The 18,688-nt window shown below is 37.4% G+C and overlaps 1 protein-coding gene across 2 annotated transcripts in view; it reads left to right on the top strand.

Moving 5' to 3' along the window:
- The first annotated feature begins 11,092 nt into the window (after positions 1-11,092).
- LOC101965792 (von Willebrand factor A domain-containing protein 8) overlaps positions 11,093-18,688 on the top strand; it is a 391,795-nt gene continuing 384,199 nt past the window's right edge. Inside the window, exon 1 of one of the 2 annotated variants that reach the window (XM_078015856.1) lies at positions 11,093-11,377. In XM_078015856.1, the coding sequence (XP_077871982.1) occupies positions 11,215-11,377 (163 nt within the window). In that variant the 5' untranslated portion in view covers positions 11,093-11,214. The remainder of the gene's footprint in view (positions 11,378-18,688) is intronic. The other variant, XM_078015855.1, reaches the window with a different exon arrangement.

The raw sequence follows: 18,688 nt of genomic DNA, 5'->3' as shown, positions 1-18,688 counted from the left end.
ACAATACCTTTATTTTATTTTTATGTGATGCTGAGGATGGAACCCAGTGCCTCACACGTGCTAGGCAAGCTCTCTACCACTGAGCCACAACCCCAGCCTCACCATTATTTCTTATGCCATTTATTTCACCTTCTTTGGAATCTTTGGCCATTGCCTGGATGGGACTCTCACCATCTTTCACCTGCAACCCACATGATTTTCCTGCCTCTGATCTTATGCCTACCATTTATTCTCTATCCTATAAGATAAATCTAATTATATTATATCCTAACTAAAGACCCCAATACTTTGGAGATTAAATCTAAACCCCTTATGTTTGGCTCCTGCCTACCTCTTGAGCCTTATCTCCTTGCTACTACTCTATCAGTTTGAACTGATTGATTCCTTTCTGGACCCTCTGCCTGGCTTGGGCAAGCCTCCTTTGGGCCCCCTCAGTGCATGCATCTAACTTAGCAGTTTTAGTTACCATTTCTCCTACCAAACTATAAGCACCTTGAGTGCAAACTCTTTATGTGCAGATTACATCTTTTATCTGTAGTGTGGTACTGCAGAATTAAGTCCAACCCATCACCAGTTTTGGCCATAAGGATGAGGCCCTGCTGGAACAAGGCAAAGAGTGAGCAGGAATTACAAGAGTGTATAACAGCAGCACATGTGAAAGATGTTTGTCTCCATAGGTGCAGAAGTCTGCACCAGCACCAGGAAAAGGGACCTCAAGTGAGGAGGAAAATTCTCTGCATCTGATGCAAGACAGTTTACAGCAGCCCTATTAGACCACTGGCAAGGAAGTGGGACTAAACAAGGTACAAGTAAGCCAGGAACTCCCCGTACTCTTTTTAAAATAGATTACAGCAGAAACAAAAACAAATACTAAAACTGTGTTGTGGCTCTAATACTTGAGTCTCATAAACTCTATTGAAAATGAGTGCTAAGTATATAATTTGCTTTTTAAAAGAGTTTTTTTTTTGCAATACAATCTTTGTAATGGAAACATCATATAATACTTGGCTAAATTAATTATATGTATAAAACATTCTGAATATATGTATATATTCAATTTTGAAACAACTCCTATTGCAAATTATTATCAAGGAGTATAATTTTTTTTCATTGGAGGGCCTCCTTTCATCTAGAAACCATTTTCTTCCAGGCAAAATTTTAAAATTAATGCTTTTGGGCTAGGTGTGGTGGTGCACACCTATAATCCCAGTGACTCTGAAGGCTGAGGCAGGAGGATTGCGAGTTCAAAGCCAGCCTCAACAACTTATTGAGACACTTAGCAGCTCAGTGAGACCCTGTCTCTAAATAAAAAACAAAAATTGGTTAGGAATGTGTCCCAGTGGTTAAGTGCCCTTGGGTTCAATTCCTGGCGGCATCATCATCATCAGCATACTTTTGGACTGGGGATATTGTTCAGTGGTAGAATAAATATTTGCCTAGCATGCATGAGGCCCTGGGTTCAATCCCCAGTTCTGTAGTTCAGATCTGAAGTTAGGAGGAATGTAAAGGTTTCTTCCTTCAATATCTGATGGCTGGACTCTTCCTAGAATTTCAGTTCTGCTGTTTCCTGTTCCTTTGATTGGGATTATTATTATTGTTATTTGATTGGGATTATTAGTTATCTTCAATCAGTAGCTTCTTTGCAAAGATTTTTAAAAATTGTCAATTTGAGGGGATTAGCTTATTTAAAACTAGATATTATAATCCATGTAAACTGTAGTATGTAGTAACATGCTGAAAGCAAGTGAATGAAGGAGATTATAAAGGTCAACAAATTCAATAAGCAATTCTCAGTCTTTCCCCAGGACATCTTGTGTTCCTGATATGACTGACATAGATGGCGTAGGGGCACCAATGTCATTCTATACATAAATATGAGTCTTAACTCACTTTCAAATAGATTTCCAACTCTTAGGAAAACAGTTGTAATTTCCTCCTCATATTTAATTAAAAATGTAAATAGTATTTCTATTAATTTCTTCCTATACCCCAGTGGTTTCTCTTCCAGAACTCTGGTGATATGTGTCCCCACTTTGGAGATCATTAATTCATATCAGGACTTCACAAACTTTAGGTTGTTTAAGAATCTCTTGGAGGTTAGAGATGTACATATATATGTATTCAGATATATATGTAGTTAGATGTACACATATATGTGCATATATACATATGAACATACATATGTATTTAGTCAGATTTGTTGAGAAATAAGTTATATACAATAAACATTTCCTTTTTTAGGTATAAAGTTCTTTGAGTAATGGCCATTGTATGTATCCACCAACAAAATCAAGATTTAGAAAATTTCATCTCCTGTCAAAATTACCACATGATCCTTTCTTGCCTGCGTCCTGTGCAGGTGATGGAAATGGGGTTTCACTTAGTGGAATGGTCTGGCTGCAAAATAAAAGCTAAGAAAAATAGAATGACAAAAAACCCCACAGGACAGGGAAAATAATTTCAGAAAGCAGGATGGGACGGACTACCTGATCATGTTGTGCCAGCATCACCATTAATCTAATTCTAGTTTTTTTTTTTTGTTTGTTACTGAGGATTTAACCCAAGAGTACTTACCACTGAATCACATCCTCAGCCTGTTTAAAATTTTTTATTTTGAGACAAGTTCTCACTAAGTTACTTAGTAGCTTGCTAAATTGCTAAGGCTGGCTTTAAAATCATGATCCTCTTACCTCTTGAGTTGCTAGGATTACAGATCTGAGCCACCACGTCCAAGTTCATTCTAGCTTTTTATCAACAGCAAAAGAAACCTCATTTCTATTAAGTGGCCTGAAAATATTTATTTTGAAACCTTGTTGAACCTGTGGATTACCAAGTCTCAGAGCTTAATTTAGTAAAGGTGATGTCAGTCCCTAGAATCTGCGTCTTCGACAAGTCCTCAAATAGTTCCAAACCACATTTTGAGAAAGTCTTTTCTCAAGATAAAGCTATTTCAGTACATCACATTACTGTCTAATTTGAAGAGACACACATGTAGTAATTGTTGACTTAGAAATATAACCTAGGTTTCCATTACACTTTATCATCGTCTTCCAGCAAATGAGGTCTCCTAAATATTAACAATGAACATTTTTTTATCTTAGTGTTACTGCCGATTCAGTATACTGTCTCCTTTGTAAATACTCTTCATATGTTTCTGAGCATCTACAAGATTATCCTGTCCTCTAATTGTAGAGTCATTTGGAGATTCTTCTTAGTGCCACAATGAATAGTGTTCATACCCAGAATAGATACCCAAAATGTTGAAGTCCATGAAACTTCCAAATATCCCTTTCTTAGACTGGATTTCTTGGAAATAGACTCTGAGATGGAGAACTGTCTGTAAATGTTTCTTTGAGGGAATGCTCTCAGGAGGTACACCTGTAAGGAAATAAGGAAGACATGTTGAATAGAGAGGCAGAATCATGAGTTCAAAGCCATCCTCAGCAAAGACGAGGCACTTAGCAACTCTGTGAGACCCTGTCTCTAAATAAAATACAAAATAGGGCGGGGGATGTGGTTCAGTGGTTGAGTGCCCCTGAGTTCAATCCCTAGTAATAAAAAAAATATCTGGAGGAAAGATGGTCCTTTGGTATTTATCTCATATTGAACCAAGCCGGCAGGACCTTTGTATTCCTGTCATTGCCAGTCATTGGCTATAAGATGCTCTCTAGAAATTAGCATAACCACCCTGTGGTGGAGAGTATGTTCCTGTGAAGGACACAATTGTGAACCATTAGCAGCTGATAGTCCCAGCACCTCACGTATAAGTAGTTAGGCTCTGAAGAGGGTATCTGAGCATAATTCTATGGTATCCACTACTGTCCACTCTGCACCACATGCTTTTTTATACTAAGTTCATTTAATTTGGAAACAGCTTCTTTGGATTCTAGTGGTGTTGTTTCTAGGGAAACACACCAAATAAATAAATAAATAAATAAATAAATAAATAAATAAACAAACAAACAAATAAATACATAGATCATTTGGAAGGACTCAAGCCCCCACTGCTGCACAATGGATCTGGAGGCTGCAACTGCCTTTCTATATTCACTTTGCAATAACCAAGGACCTCATTCTTGTGAGGTCAGAGCCCCTGGTTACCATGAACCTGCAGCTTCTGTTTGTTGATTTGCCATTCAAACTAGGCAACTGAGAATGAAGAGTTATTCCTATGGATTACCTGAACACCACACACTCCACCCAGCTGCCATTGTGTAGTAGCAGCTCCAACTTCTCCTGATGGTTAGGGTATGGGATCTACGCTACTCCCAGCTCTAGCATGGAGAAACCCTAACAGAACACTCCCGAAGCCAGGGGAACTTTAAGAGAATATACAGGGCATTTAAGAAGCTGTACTTTTACCTTATTTATTATAAAAGTCATTCTAGATAGAGAGGAAATAATTTGGAGAAAACTTCTTGGAACTGTGCTGTTTAATCTTGATTCCCCAAGCCATTACCATCAGGAAACCAAAGGACTTCGTTGATTCTGTATTTTATGTGGACCTAACACATGCTAGGCAAATGCTCTACCACTGAGCTACATCCCCAGCTCACTTCATTTTTACGGTATCTTTATCTAACTCCACCCTACCTCTTTCTTTCACAGCCTGAAACCTTGAAAAATAGTCTTTACCAGCATTTTCAAAATCATTTTTAAAAATAGTAGTTTCATGATATAAAACAAGCAATTTTACGATAAATGCATTGGGGAATTTTAATTATAAATAGTATCCAAGATTTACTGATGTCTTATTATAAATCAAAGTATGATGTTAACAGTTTTTCAGTATCTTATTTATTTTATTCAGGAATTAATCATTCAACAAATATTTACTGAATTCCCAGTAGGCACCAGTCACTGATATAGATGCTGGGAATATAGTGCAATGCAACAACTACAAAGACAGGATTTTTACCTTCATGGAGTTCACACTTTGCTCAGAAGACATTTACTAGCCAAATAAGCACAGAGACAAATGTAACATTGTGACCATGCTTATTATTACAAAGGAGGCATAGATGGTACTGTAAGATAACATAATTGAGAAATTGATTTAGAAAAGTCATTGAAGACTTCCCTAGGAATTGGAAATTATCCCAGGATATGAATAATATCATATCACATAAATATATATTTGGTATATTTATGCCAACATTTTCCCATGTTCAACTTAAAAAATCAACCACAGATCAGGAATCTTAGAAACTCTATAAAGAAAACCACACCTATGCATATTATGGTTCAACTTATGAAAAATATAAAGAAAAAAGCTCAAAAGCAGCTCCCCCCAAAAAACCACCCCAAAAAACTCTGTCTCTGCTTCTCTTTCTTATACACACACACACACACACACACACACACACACAGACATACACATGAGCCACCATACCCAGCTATGATGACACTTGTAAAGGATCAAAAGAAAAAAACCCAGAAATTCTGTATTCTGAAAATGTATTTCAGAAAGAAAGGAGACATTAATGTTTCAGGTACACACAAATAAAGCAATTCATCGCCAGTAGACTTGCACTAGCAGAAAAGCTAACTAAAGTTCTTCATGCTGAGGGAAAATATTACCTAATGGAAATACAGATTCATAGGATGGGATGCAATGCACTGAAAATGGTAAACATGTGGGTAAATATAAATGAGTGTTTTCTTAAAATTTTTAAGCAAAGGGATGTGTGCTGGATTTTGTGTGGTCAACTTGGAACCACCACTCCCATTCGAGGCTACCTTTCTTGGAATTCCTTTTGCTGTGTGGTTCTAGGTTAGGGCTGCTTGAAATAAGAACTATGGAATGCAGAAATAAAGCAGAAGCCATTACTCTTGAAAGGCTCTGGTGGTCAGACATGCTGATAGACAGAAACAGAGGTAACCAGCAGTTTCACTTTGTGCTCATTTTCCTTCTGTGTCCAATCTTCCCAATTTCTGGTGCTATTGTTGAGCAGTGATCCCAAACTCAGCACCACGTACTTGGCTATGTGCTCATATGTCATTAAAACAACCCTGGGAAAGGTTACAAACGACTGCCATGTTTTCTGATATGTTTTACTATTTTTAGTTTCCCTTTTAACTGACTTCTTTTTGTGGCATCTGATAATCCTGTTTTCCTTCAGATGGTCTAGTCTGCTCTTGGTTTTGTTGATACTACGATTTCCTGGTTCTACATCTCTCACCCTCTTTTCAGCCTCCTGATTTCATCTGCCTAACCTTAAAGTGTGCTCTTCAGGATTTTGTCCTAGCTTCTTTGATTCTCTTGCTCCTGCACATTCTCAGAGTGATCGCTTTCATTAGTCCAACAAACAGAAAATAGATCTGTGCAAGTCATGGGAGGTCCAGGAATGAGATACTGATTTTACTCTTAGGATGTCCAAATTCTATTAGAGGAGGCAGAATACTAAAAGAAGATTTTTTTTTAAAGTATAATATTTTAGAGTGACTGGTGGGAAAAGTTTGGATCATAAAGGTACTCATGTAATTAATAGGGAGTTTTCAATTAATTTTGAGGGTAAAGAAAAATCAGTCAAGGATTTCATGTTATAAATGACAATTAGATTTGTACATTAGAAAGTTCATCCTGGAAATGGGGTGGAGAAGAGATTAAAGAGTGACAAGTTAGGAGGTTCCTGTAGCAAGCAAATTATGACTAAGGTCTAAACCAGGGCAATGACATAGAGACAGAAAAGAAGGAAAGGATTAGATGGCTATGAAAAAGGTAAATTAGATGAGATTTGTTTATCTGGATATAAGAAGTGAAGATATAAAAAGGTTGAAGGAAGCCCCACAGTTTATACTTAGCTTACCAAATCAACATGGGTTACTAGAGACTTAGGGACATATGAGGAGAAACAAGTTTAATGAAGAAGGGATGAATTCAACTTTGAGTTTAAATTATTTGTAAAATCTTTAGATTAGGATTATCCAATGTAGGCACTATTGACATTTTGGGCCAGGTAATTCTTTGTTATAAGGGGTTGTCCTTTTCCTGAAGGATGTTTAGCAGCATCCCTAATCTCAACCTGCTAGATGCCAGAAGAACCTGACCCCTAGTTAGTCGTGAAAATAAAAAATGACTCCAGACATTGCCAAATGTTCCCCAAGGGACTAGGGATGAGGGAGGGATGAAACTGTTGGCTTGCTGAGAATCACTGATTTAGATGGAGATTGCTCCCGTGGTTTCAGCTGTCATGCATATGCTAATGATACTCATACCTCATATCTCAGCCCACACCTTCTCCTGAGCTCTAGACTCAAGTAATCAACAGCCAGATTGGTTGGACAGGATGAGGACTAATTCCGTTCAAGGTGATTTTTACATTCATTCCATCTGTACACATTCTTTTCGGGATCCCATTCATGGTGCCAGTTCTTTAAATTCATAAAAGGGCAAAAACTGTTGTCCAATTCTTGTATGTACAGAGGAATTTCTCTTGAGAAAAGAAAAAATGAGAGAGGAAAGAGATATGATTTTACTTTTGTTTATGGGTTTTCTTTTTTTTTTTTTTCTGGGAGTAATGGCTTCTTGGTAGCTAAAGAGGTACATCTTCTAAGACCTTTGGGAAATGTATGAATTGAGAAACAGACTATTCAATTACTTGACATTAGTCAGATAATAGGTTGTCCTAAATTCATGGATTTAAGTGTGTCAAGGAGAGTTCATTCTCTTGGTGTGGAAACGGAGCTAACAATTTTTTCCCTTTCATTTTGTTATTTTCCCCAATGCTGAAATTAATATGTTTATGGCAGAAATATTTAAAACAAAAAGGTTCAAAAAATTTTTGTTTACCCATGAATTGATCACTCCAATGATATTTTTCTATATTTTATGTCCTTATAAAAATTAGAATCATGTTGAATATAAAATTTTGGTTTTTATATTTTTAAACACTAAGTATAAAGATTTCATGACTGCAATGTTATAATTCAGTTAACCGTTCCTATTGAGTAATTACTTTTCAATATTTTAGTGTCATAAATAATGCTTCAGAAAACTTCCTCACCCTAAGACTACAGTAACATCTATTTTAGTAAGCTAGAGTCCTAGAGGGGTGTATCTAGGTCCCTGATACAGGTTGTCATATTGTATCCCAGAATAACTGTACCAGTTTCCACCTTCATCCTCAGCAATATTTAAGATGATTTTCATCTTTCTTATCAAGTCTCTTTTTAAAAAATTGCTGCCTGTCTGATATTCACAAACATTTTTTTCATCTTAAGTTGGGCAATAATATTTGTGTTATTTGGCATTTTCTAAGGGGCCAAATAACTGCCCATTGATACAGTGGCTTCTCTTCCTTCTTTTTTAAATTACAGAAATAATAGACACTTGTTTGAACTTGCATTCATTACAACAAATGTGTTATTTTGTAATTTAATATAACACTGAAGGAAATCAAAGTTTTTCTTATGCCAGTATCCACCCCGCTGAGGTAACCATAACACTCCTGTTCATGATGGGCCACACTGTTCTGTACACTTACATAACGCATATCAACATAGGCATGAAAGGGGACTGTACATTTCTTTTCCTTTTACTATTATGGTTATTCTTTTTTTTAGACTTTTTTAAATTTATTTTTTATTTGTTGATGAGACTTTTTTTTTTTTTTTAATGTTGTGCTGCAAATCAACCCCAGTGATTGACACATGCCAACAAGGCAAGAGATCTACTACAACCCCAGGCCTCATGCCTATTCTTATTGTTATGCCTTTTACTATTAGTTTTATCATGCCCAGGACTCTGCTTGCTTTGATAACTTAATAATATGTCTTAAATGTCATTTTAAGTCAATGCACCTAGACTTATTGCTCCTCACTTTTAAAAATAGATAGCTCTGCATGTATCAAAATATCATGTGGCTGGAGTCAGTGGCACATGCCTGTAATCCCAGAGGCTCCAGAGGCTGAGACAGGAGGATTTCGGGTTCAAAACCAGCCTCAGCAAAAGCGAGGCACTAAGCAACTCAGTGAAACTCCATCTCTAAATAAAATACAAAATAGACCTGGGGATGTGGCTCAGTGGTTGAGTGCCCCTGAGTTCAATCCCTGGTACTTGACCTGCCCCCCCACTCCCCTCCTGCCCCCAATCACATGGTATCCCATTGATATGTAAAAATTTTATGGATTTAAGTATGTTGATAAATACATTTAATTTAAAAAATAAAATAGTTAACTCAGTTGAAAAAAGTAATAAATAAACATAATGCAAGAGTATATGGTGATAGCTGGGCATGGTGGCACATGCCTGTAATCTCTGCTACTTGAAAGGCTGAGCAGGAGGACTCCAAGTTCAAGGCTGGCCTTGGCAATTTAGTGAGACCCTGGTTTTAGTACAAATATCCAGAAGCAAATCCTTCAGTTGAATATATCTTTAGGACAAGTTGTTCGGTTGATCTACTCATGTATATCCTTTAAGAACCATCTCGAACATCACCTACTCTGAAAACCCTCACTGACCTTTCCTAGGTGTGACACTGTGCCTTAGAGTATCTTGAGGCTAAATCTCCTACACATATCTCACTGTATTATGTAATTCTTTGTTTGTATGTCTGTCTTCTATACTTCATGCAAGCCCTTTATTTCAAAGTACTTAGCAAGGTCCTGTTTATACAATAGTTGTTTAATAAATATGGTTGAATGACTGGGTGCTCAAACTCATATCAATCTCTTCATTGACTCCCCCCACCCCCATTATCTCTAAGAGCTCTTAGTGCTTATATCAATCATTTTGCTAACTGCCTTAGTTTTTTTTCTCCATTCTTTCAGATGTGTACTGGGTTCTGTTGACATTAAACATAGATGTCTTGACCAAGTGTATCTAACTCTTTCAGCCTCAGTTTCTCCATCTGTAAAAGGGGGGAGGTTAAATAGTACCTCAATAAAAGCGTTGTATGAAATAATTCATTAAAGTGCTTAGCACAATCTTTGGCACATAGTATGTGCTCAAAGTATAAGCTTGACCTACATCTATGTCATCTCTCTCTAGCAGTCTCCTAGGGTGGTTGTGAAGAATAAATAAGATACTAATGAAACCATGTTGTAATACATTGAGTATTTATTACCTTTATTTTCACCGACTCCCTAACAAGGTTAGAAGCCTGTGTCAGCCTTCATTACTCAAGTCCCAGTCTTTGAGCAGGATGCATAAAGCCTTCTTTACTCAGCCTAGCTTCCATTTTACAGCCTCATCTCAATCACTTTCTTCTCAGCATCTATCATAGATTTATGTGCTTGTGAGATAGGTGTTCAATATGTATTTAAAGACAGTGGCAGCTTTAGAATTAGCAAGGCCTTTAGCTAAAAGTGAGGCCTGCTCTCTTTGTTGGATATTTGTTTGTAGAACTTGATAACTTTTTGCCTTGGTCAATTCACTCCTGACATTTTGGTGATGTAGTATTACATTAGGCTTCCTCTGCTTTGTGGTAGGACCGTTTCTGCTTTTGGAATGTATGAAAAGGAGGCTGTCTTAGCCAGTGCCCTACTTTTCTCCTACTAGAAATACAAATTATGTTTATATAACTCTTGTATTGCTGCATGACTGAAAAGTGCTTGACTGGGATCCTTTCTGATAGTTTAGCAGTATTTACCATCACAATGTAAAATTTTCACTCGGATTTTAGGAAGGGATAATAAAACATTCAGAAACAGAAACAACAAAACCTCCAAAGGTTAAAGCTTTCAGTTACTGGATGGAAACACTGGTACGGTTACAATGAATCAACATGGGTGAAAGTTCCCATAATCTCATGCATGTTTTCTCAATTCCCAAAAAGGATTTGAAGTAACATACGGGTAAAGCGCATTACAATAAGACCGAGAAATGAAGCCAGTGCGAGTTATCTGAATTCCGATGCTCCTAAAACCCTTCAGCATTTTCTGAACTCCCCAGGGTTTATGGGTCGACAGGGCAACGACTGGAGGCAGGCCTGGAGAATCCAGGTGAGGGGTCGCTGGGGAGGCGAGGTGCGCAGGAGCGGAGGTCCAGCAGCCCGAGTGCCCACGCCGGCTCCACGAGCTAGCGCTCCCCGGGCTCTCTCCGCCCCGTGGGCCGGGCCAAGAGGGCTGAGCCGGCCGAGCCGGGGGAAGGAGTTTCCGGCGGACTCAGCGTGGTGTCGCTTCCTGTCCCTCTTGCCGCACCGGTTCTCGCTGTGGTCCCGGGACGCGGTTGGGCCTGGGACCCTTAGCTGTCCCTGGCAGGACCCCGGCTCCATGCAATCCCGCCTCCTGCTCCTCGGAGCGCCTGGCGGCCGCGGGGCCTCGGCCTCGCGGCGTGTGCGACTGCTCCTGCGGCAGGTGGTGCGGGCCAGGCCGGGCAGCGATGGGCAGCGGCCGGAGGTCAGACTGCTGCACGCCGGGGCGGGGGCAGACACAGGTAACCCAGGCGCCCCCGCCGTGCTCCCTGCGGCCTGCGCTGGGTCCGGGCCTCTGCCGGCTGCTGCCTCGCGGCACTCGGCTGGAGCGCTTGCTGTCACGGTTGCTAAGTTCTCGTCCCATCTCTCTGCTAACTGCTGCGTAATGTGGGGCAAAGCGCTGGCACTCTCTGGGCTTCATTCTGTAACTTGAGGGTCTGGACTAAAGATCCTGATGACCTGTTCTCCTTCTCCACTGGCGCGTTTACCCCCAGAAATCTGACTTGATTTATAGTACATGTAGAGGTTAATGCAGCAGCCTTGCAAGTTTTTGAAAGCTGGAATTGACCTTGCTTTCTGAGTGCCCCCAAAGGCTTGGGCCTGGAAGCCATAGTGCTATGCCATATAGCTATGCCATATTCCCTGCAGGCATTGACATTGAGTAAAAGCATACATTCTGGTCAAAGAACCCATAGTTGACTGTGTGATATATCTCCACAAATCTTTTCGAGATCTACACTAGTCTTTCCAAGTTCCACGTATTCTTAGAGCTGAAAATCACAGGTTCATTTAGCCTAAACACTAAATGTGTGTGTGTGTGTGTGTGTGTGTGTGTTTGTGTGTGTTTGTGTGTTGTTGTGATTTGCTACAGATCACACAATTAGTGACTACACTAGAACTACATAACTACATGCTCTGATTTCTAAACTTGGCATTTTTTTTTTTGTCTCTACTTGAGGTGGTTTCAGGAATTCTCTTTGTTTTATATTGGAATTTGAGTGTTTGTGATGATTAAGGGAAGAGATGTATGTTGCTGTTCTTCAATGTCTAAGTTATTTCTAGGAAAAATTTTGTCAATGTCATTGTTGCTTAGAATGATGGAGGTTTTCACTATGAAATCGTTGATTTCATTGTTCCTCTTGCTTTCTCTCTTCACCTAATACTTTTTCTTCCCAAGAAATGAGTCAGTTTTACCTCCCGTTCATTCATTCATTCATTCATTGAACAAATGCTTCCAGCAGAACTGAAATTCAGAGTTTGCCTTTCTCTAGTTGTGGTGTCTAGAATATTTGTTTTGTTTTTATTTGTTATGTTATTTGTTGTTTGTTGCTCCTCTATCCTAAAGGCAGAGGTCAAGGGCAGGCATGTAGCATAATCTATACCTTGGGTTTTGGAGCTAAACAGTTTTAGTTGGAATCTACTTCTGCACTATCTAGCCGTGAGGACTTGAAGGTAGGTTACTTGTGTTCCAATTTTAACTGTAAAATGAGGTTAGGAAGATAGGGTTGTTGTGAGGATTCAACTTGCAGTTCAGTACATATATTATTAGTATTATACATTCTTAGCTAGGTGAAAGTTATTCTGCTTCAGTGGCTTTAGAAGAAATGAAACCAGTTACTTTTAGGTTCAGAAGTATCTGGATAGGCAGATGGAGTAGAGTTAATTGACACATTTTTAAAAATAGAAGTTACTCTCTATACCTGAATAATATTTGTTGATTGTAAAAATATTAGAAACACATGTGAATGTAAATTTTTAAGTCTGTATTATATAGATGGTGGTAAATGCCCTCAAAATTTGTGTTATGTTCAACAATTCAAAGTATAGGCGTTGTTTCAAATGCAAGTCACAGATATGTGAATAACAGTTTAACTTCTTAGACTCAGCCATTGACTTTGGCAGAATAAGAACACAAGAAGTACAGTATGTTGACCTAACTTGTCTTGCTGCTACAAAGATTTGTAATGCTGAAGGTTTGAGGCATGTGTGGATCCATGCACCTGGAAACTTATCAGAGATCTGGGCTCAAGTAAGAAAAGTTATGAGCCAGGGAAACAGAAGGCAGTTCTTGGCTACCCTGACATGTTAGGGCAAGGCCTTCCAGGTTGGAGTGGCCTGTTTGGAACCAGAGGTCATATGTTGACAAATGTAAAAAAAAAAAAAAAAAGCAGTAGTTTATAATGGATTCATATTTATAATGAAAAGAGGAAAAGAGGCTCTGAGCTGCACTGATATATGTGACCAATAATTTACTAACTCCTCTTTATAATTGACATTGCTTCCTTAGCAGTTTTGGGGAAAAAAAAAGTACACAACAAAGTACATAAATAACATATTCTTCTTTCCCCTGGACTTTATGTCTTATTTATCATTATGTTGCTTTGGGGCCTGCCAATACATTGTATTTAATAAGTCTTCAGTGGCTTACTAGGTTAAAGATCAGAGAACCAGTGTGAGAAGCTGTGATTGCGTTGTTGGCTCTCAAGATAGAAACTTTACTAAGCCTGATAAGAAGAAAGATAGGTCATTTATGGAAAAATAAAACAACACAAAATCCCAAAGCCACTGTTTTTTATTCTTTGTTTTTAGATATAGTAAGTATCTTCAATTTGTAAATTCTTTATCCCTTTACACTTCTATTAGTAGTAGTGTCTCTTGGTTTTAGAAACAGAGGGGTTAGTTAACAAGGAGTTTATTTACTGCAGAGTTTTTAATAAAGAATATTGTAGTGTTTTCACAGATGGAGCCAAGTAAGTTGGTTCAGTAGGACTCTGATGTGAAATGGATTCAAATATACTAAAAATAAAATGAGAAACTCAGAAACACAACTATGTAAATCCACTATGACATTTAGTGTTCTCTTTCAACACAATTTTTAGTGGATTCACTGCTTTTTCTTTATGACTTCTGTGTATGAATTAAATGTTTATAGAAATACTTAAAAATACTTTTGCATAATCAATCTATATTCATTATAGAAAACTGGAAAATACAAATCCCCTAAACAGTCCTCTCACCCAAATTTATAATTGTCAACTTTTTAAAAATATTTTTTTAGTTGTTAATGGACTTTATTTTGTTTATTTATATGTGGTGCTGAGAATTGAACCCAGTGCCTCACACATGCTAGGCAAGCACTCTACCACTGAGCCACAATCCAAGCCCCAATTGTCACTTTTTTGCTATTAATCCTATCAAGTTTTATTGATCTCACTATAATAAAACATTTATGCAAAAACATTGTTTGAAAAATGGGATATGTGTTTTGTGACACATTGTTGTGAATATATCAACATAATATTGCCATGCATGATCATTTAAAATAGGAATTATTAAATTAATGTATTTATCCACATAATTTATCTTATTGGTTTCTCATTCTTGGATATGTAGATTGTCTATTTTAAAACATAAACAGTGAAATAAATGTCCATTTATAAACATTTTTGTGATTTTGAGATTATACCTTTGGGCTATAATAGAAATAGTAATAAATGACACTGGGGAGGGAAAATATAGAACTCTGGCTTAAACTGAGAAATCCAGTATAAAGGGAAAAGAACTATACTTTGGTTTAGGTCTTAATTCTATATTGACTTGGTATTGAACCTTGGGAAATTATTAACTATTTTGACCCTGCAATAGGACATTTTGACTCTGAGGATCTTCTGATAGTGTTTATATATTAAAGAATTTAGCAGAAATATTCCAGAAGAGTTGTAAACGTACAAATCATTAGGAAGACCCATATCAGGAACACATAGACCAAGATGGAAATTGATATATTTGGTTTTCTCTTGGGTCTCAGTTTTGTGTATTAAAGAAAGGTGCCACTGACCCATTTGTTCTTAACCTGAGGTGATTCCCCTCCCCCAGGGGACATTTGGCAAGGTCTGGAGATGGTTTTGGTTGTCAGAACCATGAGGGAGGGCTACTACTGTCATTTTGTGTGTGGAGATCAGTGATACTGCTAAACATTCTATAATACACAGGACAGCTCCTCTGTTTTAGTGAGCTTTTTTGCTGCTGTGACCAAAAGACCTGACAAGAACAATTTTAGAGAGGAAGAGTTTATTTGGTGCTCACAGTTTCCGAGGTCTCTGAACATAGATGGCTGTTTCTAGATGGCCAACTCCATGGTTCTGGTCCAAAGATAAGGCAGGACATCTTGGCAGAACAGTGTGGTAGAGGAAAACACCCCCACCAGGAAAGAGATAGCTCCACTCTCTTGGAACAAAATATATATCCCAAAGGCATGCTCCCTATGACCTACTTTCTCTAGACACACCTTACCTGCTTACAGTTGCCACCAAGTTAATCCCTATGAGACGATTAATTCATGGACTCTGTTAAGGTTTTCATAACCCAATCATTTCACCTCTAAACTTTCTTGCATTGTCTCACACATGAGCTTTTGGGTCACTTGATGTCTAAACTATAACACTGTCACAATGAAGAAGTATCTATCCAAAATGTCAATAGTGCCACGTTTGAGAAACCATGAACTAAACCAACTTCTTTGTCAAAGCTTGTTAAAAACTTCATACAAATCAAATTTAAGAGTTTAACTAAGCAATGAATGATTGGCAAATCAGATAGCTCTAGAACCAGAAAAGTTTCAGCAAGGTTCACATAGCAATGAGGGCAAGCAGCACTTATGGACAAGAAACAAGTGCAGTTCAGAAAGAACTTGATGGATTATAGTTCACTGTGTGCCTTATTTGCCCATGGTTTGATCAGTTGGCAACCTGTGTTGACTGAAGCTGGGCTTGGTGTGACTGGCTAAGACTCAGTTAATATAAAAGTATATTAAGTTAGGTTTTCAGCAAGTTTACTAAATTGATTTACATTTTTAGAAGCCTCTTGCTTGATGCTCTAATGTTTGGGGATTTTCAGATACCTTTTTGATTTGATTTCTAGTTTAATTTCACTGAGAAAGCATACTCTATGATTTTAGTCCTTTAAAATTTATCAAGACTTGCTTCATGGTCCAGTTTATGATATACTTGGGTGAATTTTCCATGTACATTTAAAAAGAACTTGTAATATGCTGTCATTAGGTGTAATGTTCCAAAAAGGTTTTGTAGGTCAAGTGATTTCAGATCAATACTCTTCTCTGCCCTTATCTTTGATACTTAATCTTAGCCAAAAGACTAAGAAGCAATTGTCCTAACTTCTGTATTCCTTTCTCCCCCTGTTCCTTCCATCAATTTCTGGAGAAATACATTAAATTATTTAGATGATTGTGAATTTATCTATTTCTACTTTTCTGTCAAGTTTTTTTTCTTCTTTTTCCTTCATATTTATTCTCTAGCTCCCTTGTTGCCCAGGTCATCATCATGATTTTGCTGTTTTCTTTCACAGAGAAAGAGGTTAGGATGTTGCTTTATCTAGTTTCCTTCTTTCCTTGCTTGCTCTTCTGGCTTTTTAGGCCTAGAGGTGGTCATGGTTTTCTGTTATGGCTAGTCCTGGGGTATTGCATTATTCTTATTATTTTTCTGCCCTCACCTTTGTTAATCATTTCTTGATCATACTCTTTTCAGTTACTCAATTTAAATGTAACAATATCCCATCTGTTTCTTTCAAGGTCTCTGATTGACAAATCGATATGCTTGGTAAGGCATTTTAGTTAGTAGAAAAATCCAGCGCAGAAACAAGAAATAGGGAGGAGACCTGTTGTGTCTGGAGTAGGATGAGTGCAGAGAAAAATTATAGGAGATGAAGTCAGAGAGGAAACTGGGGGAGCTAGATTAAAAATATGCCTGTAGGCTATTGCAAAGAATGGAGGATTGACCAGAGGATTGGTATTGATGCATATTTTATTAGGATCACTGTAGGTACTCTATTGAGACTAGACTGTAGTGGAGCAAGGGTTGAAACAAAATCTGTCAAGATATGTGAAAGAAGGGTTTTTGGACTACCATGGATTAGGGTATAAAAGAGAAAAATTAAGAATTTCTTGACTCCAAGCTTTGTGGTCTGAACTGCTGGAAGGAAGAAGTAGCCATTAGCAGAATGGGAATACTGAGTTGAGCTTTTTGATGGGAAGATCAAAAGTGCAGTTCTAAATACTGAGGAAAAATTTTACTACTTAAAAAAAAACTCAGTAAAAAAGTTATAGATATACCATGTTTTATTTTGTGATTCCCCTGTTATTTAATATTAAGTTAAAAATTTTTTGTAAAAAACATCAAGAGATATCTTAGTCTGCTTGGGTTGCTATAACAAATTTCATAAACTGGATTATTCACACACAACAGAAATTTATTTCTCACAGTTTGGGGTTTGGAAATTCCAAAATCAAGGTGCCAACTGATTAGATGTTTTAGTGAGGGCTAACTTTTTGGTTCATGTTGACACCTTTTACCTCTATCTTCACATGGTTAAAGGGGAAAATGAGCTGCCAGATAATTATAGTCTTTTTAAGAATTGAAATAACATTTATGAAGGATTCTCATTTGAAAATGACACAGCTATAATTCTTTATAACTATTCTGTAATAAAAGGCAGTAAGTATCTCATATTTGTAAGGAAGGTTATACTTTAAAAACTGATACTTTAGAAAGTAGCTAATTTATATTTTCTTTGCACTAAGAAAAATAGGGTAGCATAATCTGTCAGCCAATGCCAGGAAGTAATTAAGGTTGTACTGTGAGACCCTACTGACCACTACATTTTTGAGAATATTAGAATTTAAAGACCAGTGGTTCTCAAAGTTGCATTAAAAATGACCTGGAGGGCTTGCTGAAGCAGATTGCTGGACAATACTCTAGAGTTTCTGATTCAGTGTTCTGGGGGGCCAGAATGTTTGCATTTTTAATAATTTTCAGGTGATGATGTTGCTACTGGTCTTTGAAAGTGTGAAGACCAGATACTGAAGATGGTTGTTATTATCACCATGATTTAAGTTCTTAGTCTCTAGAGTATCTGACTAGTTATAAACTGGCCATTCTGAAATATGAATTTTCCACAACTACTTTTTGAGTGTCTTTGAACCGTGTCCAAAGTTCCAGGTGCAGATGATGTCAGTATGCCTAACTTGCTGTTAGGACAAAGCAGAGAGCGATTATTTGGTTTAATCCTGCACTTTAGAAAATCAGTCATAAATTAATGTTAGTTTAAAAACTTGAAAGTATAGAAGTTACTGAGAACTTTTGTAGTTCTTTTTCTACTTGTTTCATGTTGAGGTTCTTGGCCTTTATGTCACTTAGAGTTTTGTTCTTTTAATATGGATCTAGAAATATTAAATTTTGGGGTGGATTGCTAGAGAACATGAAATTGTAAGTAGTAAAATAAGGATGTATAAAGAAATAAAAAGGTTGAGGATATGTGTTAAAAATTCAACTATTCATGCTTTGGATACTCTTAAATAACATATATCTTCTGTATTATTATTGCCTATATTAGCATTACTATTAATGAAAAAACAAAGGTGGTTAATATTGTATTGTGCTTCATCTTTTTTTGCTAACCCAAATTTGAAATGTGAATTTTAATAATACTTCATTTCTCCCTGATATAACTTATACTGTGGACAGAAGTTTTTGAATGCA

The sequence above is a fragment of the Ictidomys tridecemlineatus genome, chromosome 6 (assembly GCF_052094955.1).
Source record: "Ictidomys tridecemlineatus isolate mIctTri1 chromosome 6, mIctTri1.hap1, whole genome shotgun sequence".
Classification (NCBI taxonomy): domain Eukaryota; kingdom Metazoa; phylum Chordata; class Mammalia; order Rodentia; family Sciuridae; genus Ictidomys; species Ictidomys tridecemlineatus.
This window is presented reverse-complemented; position numbering and strand designations above follow the sequence as displayed.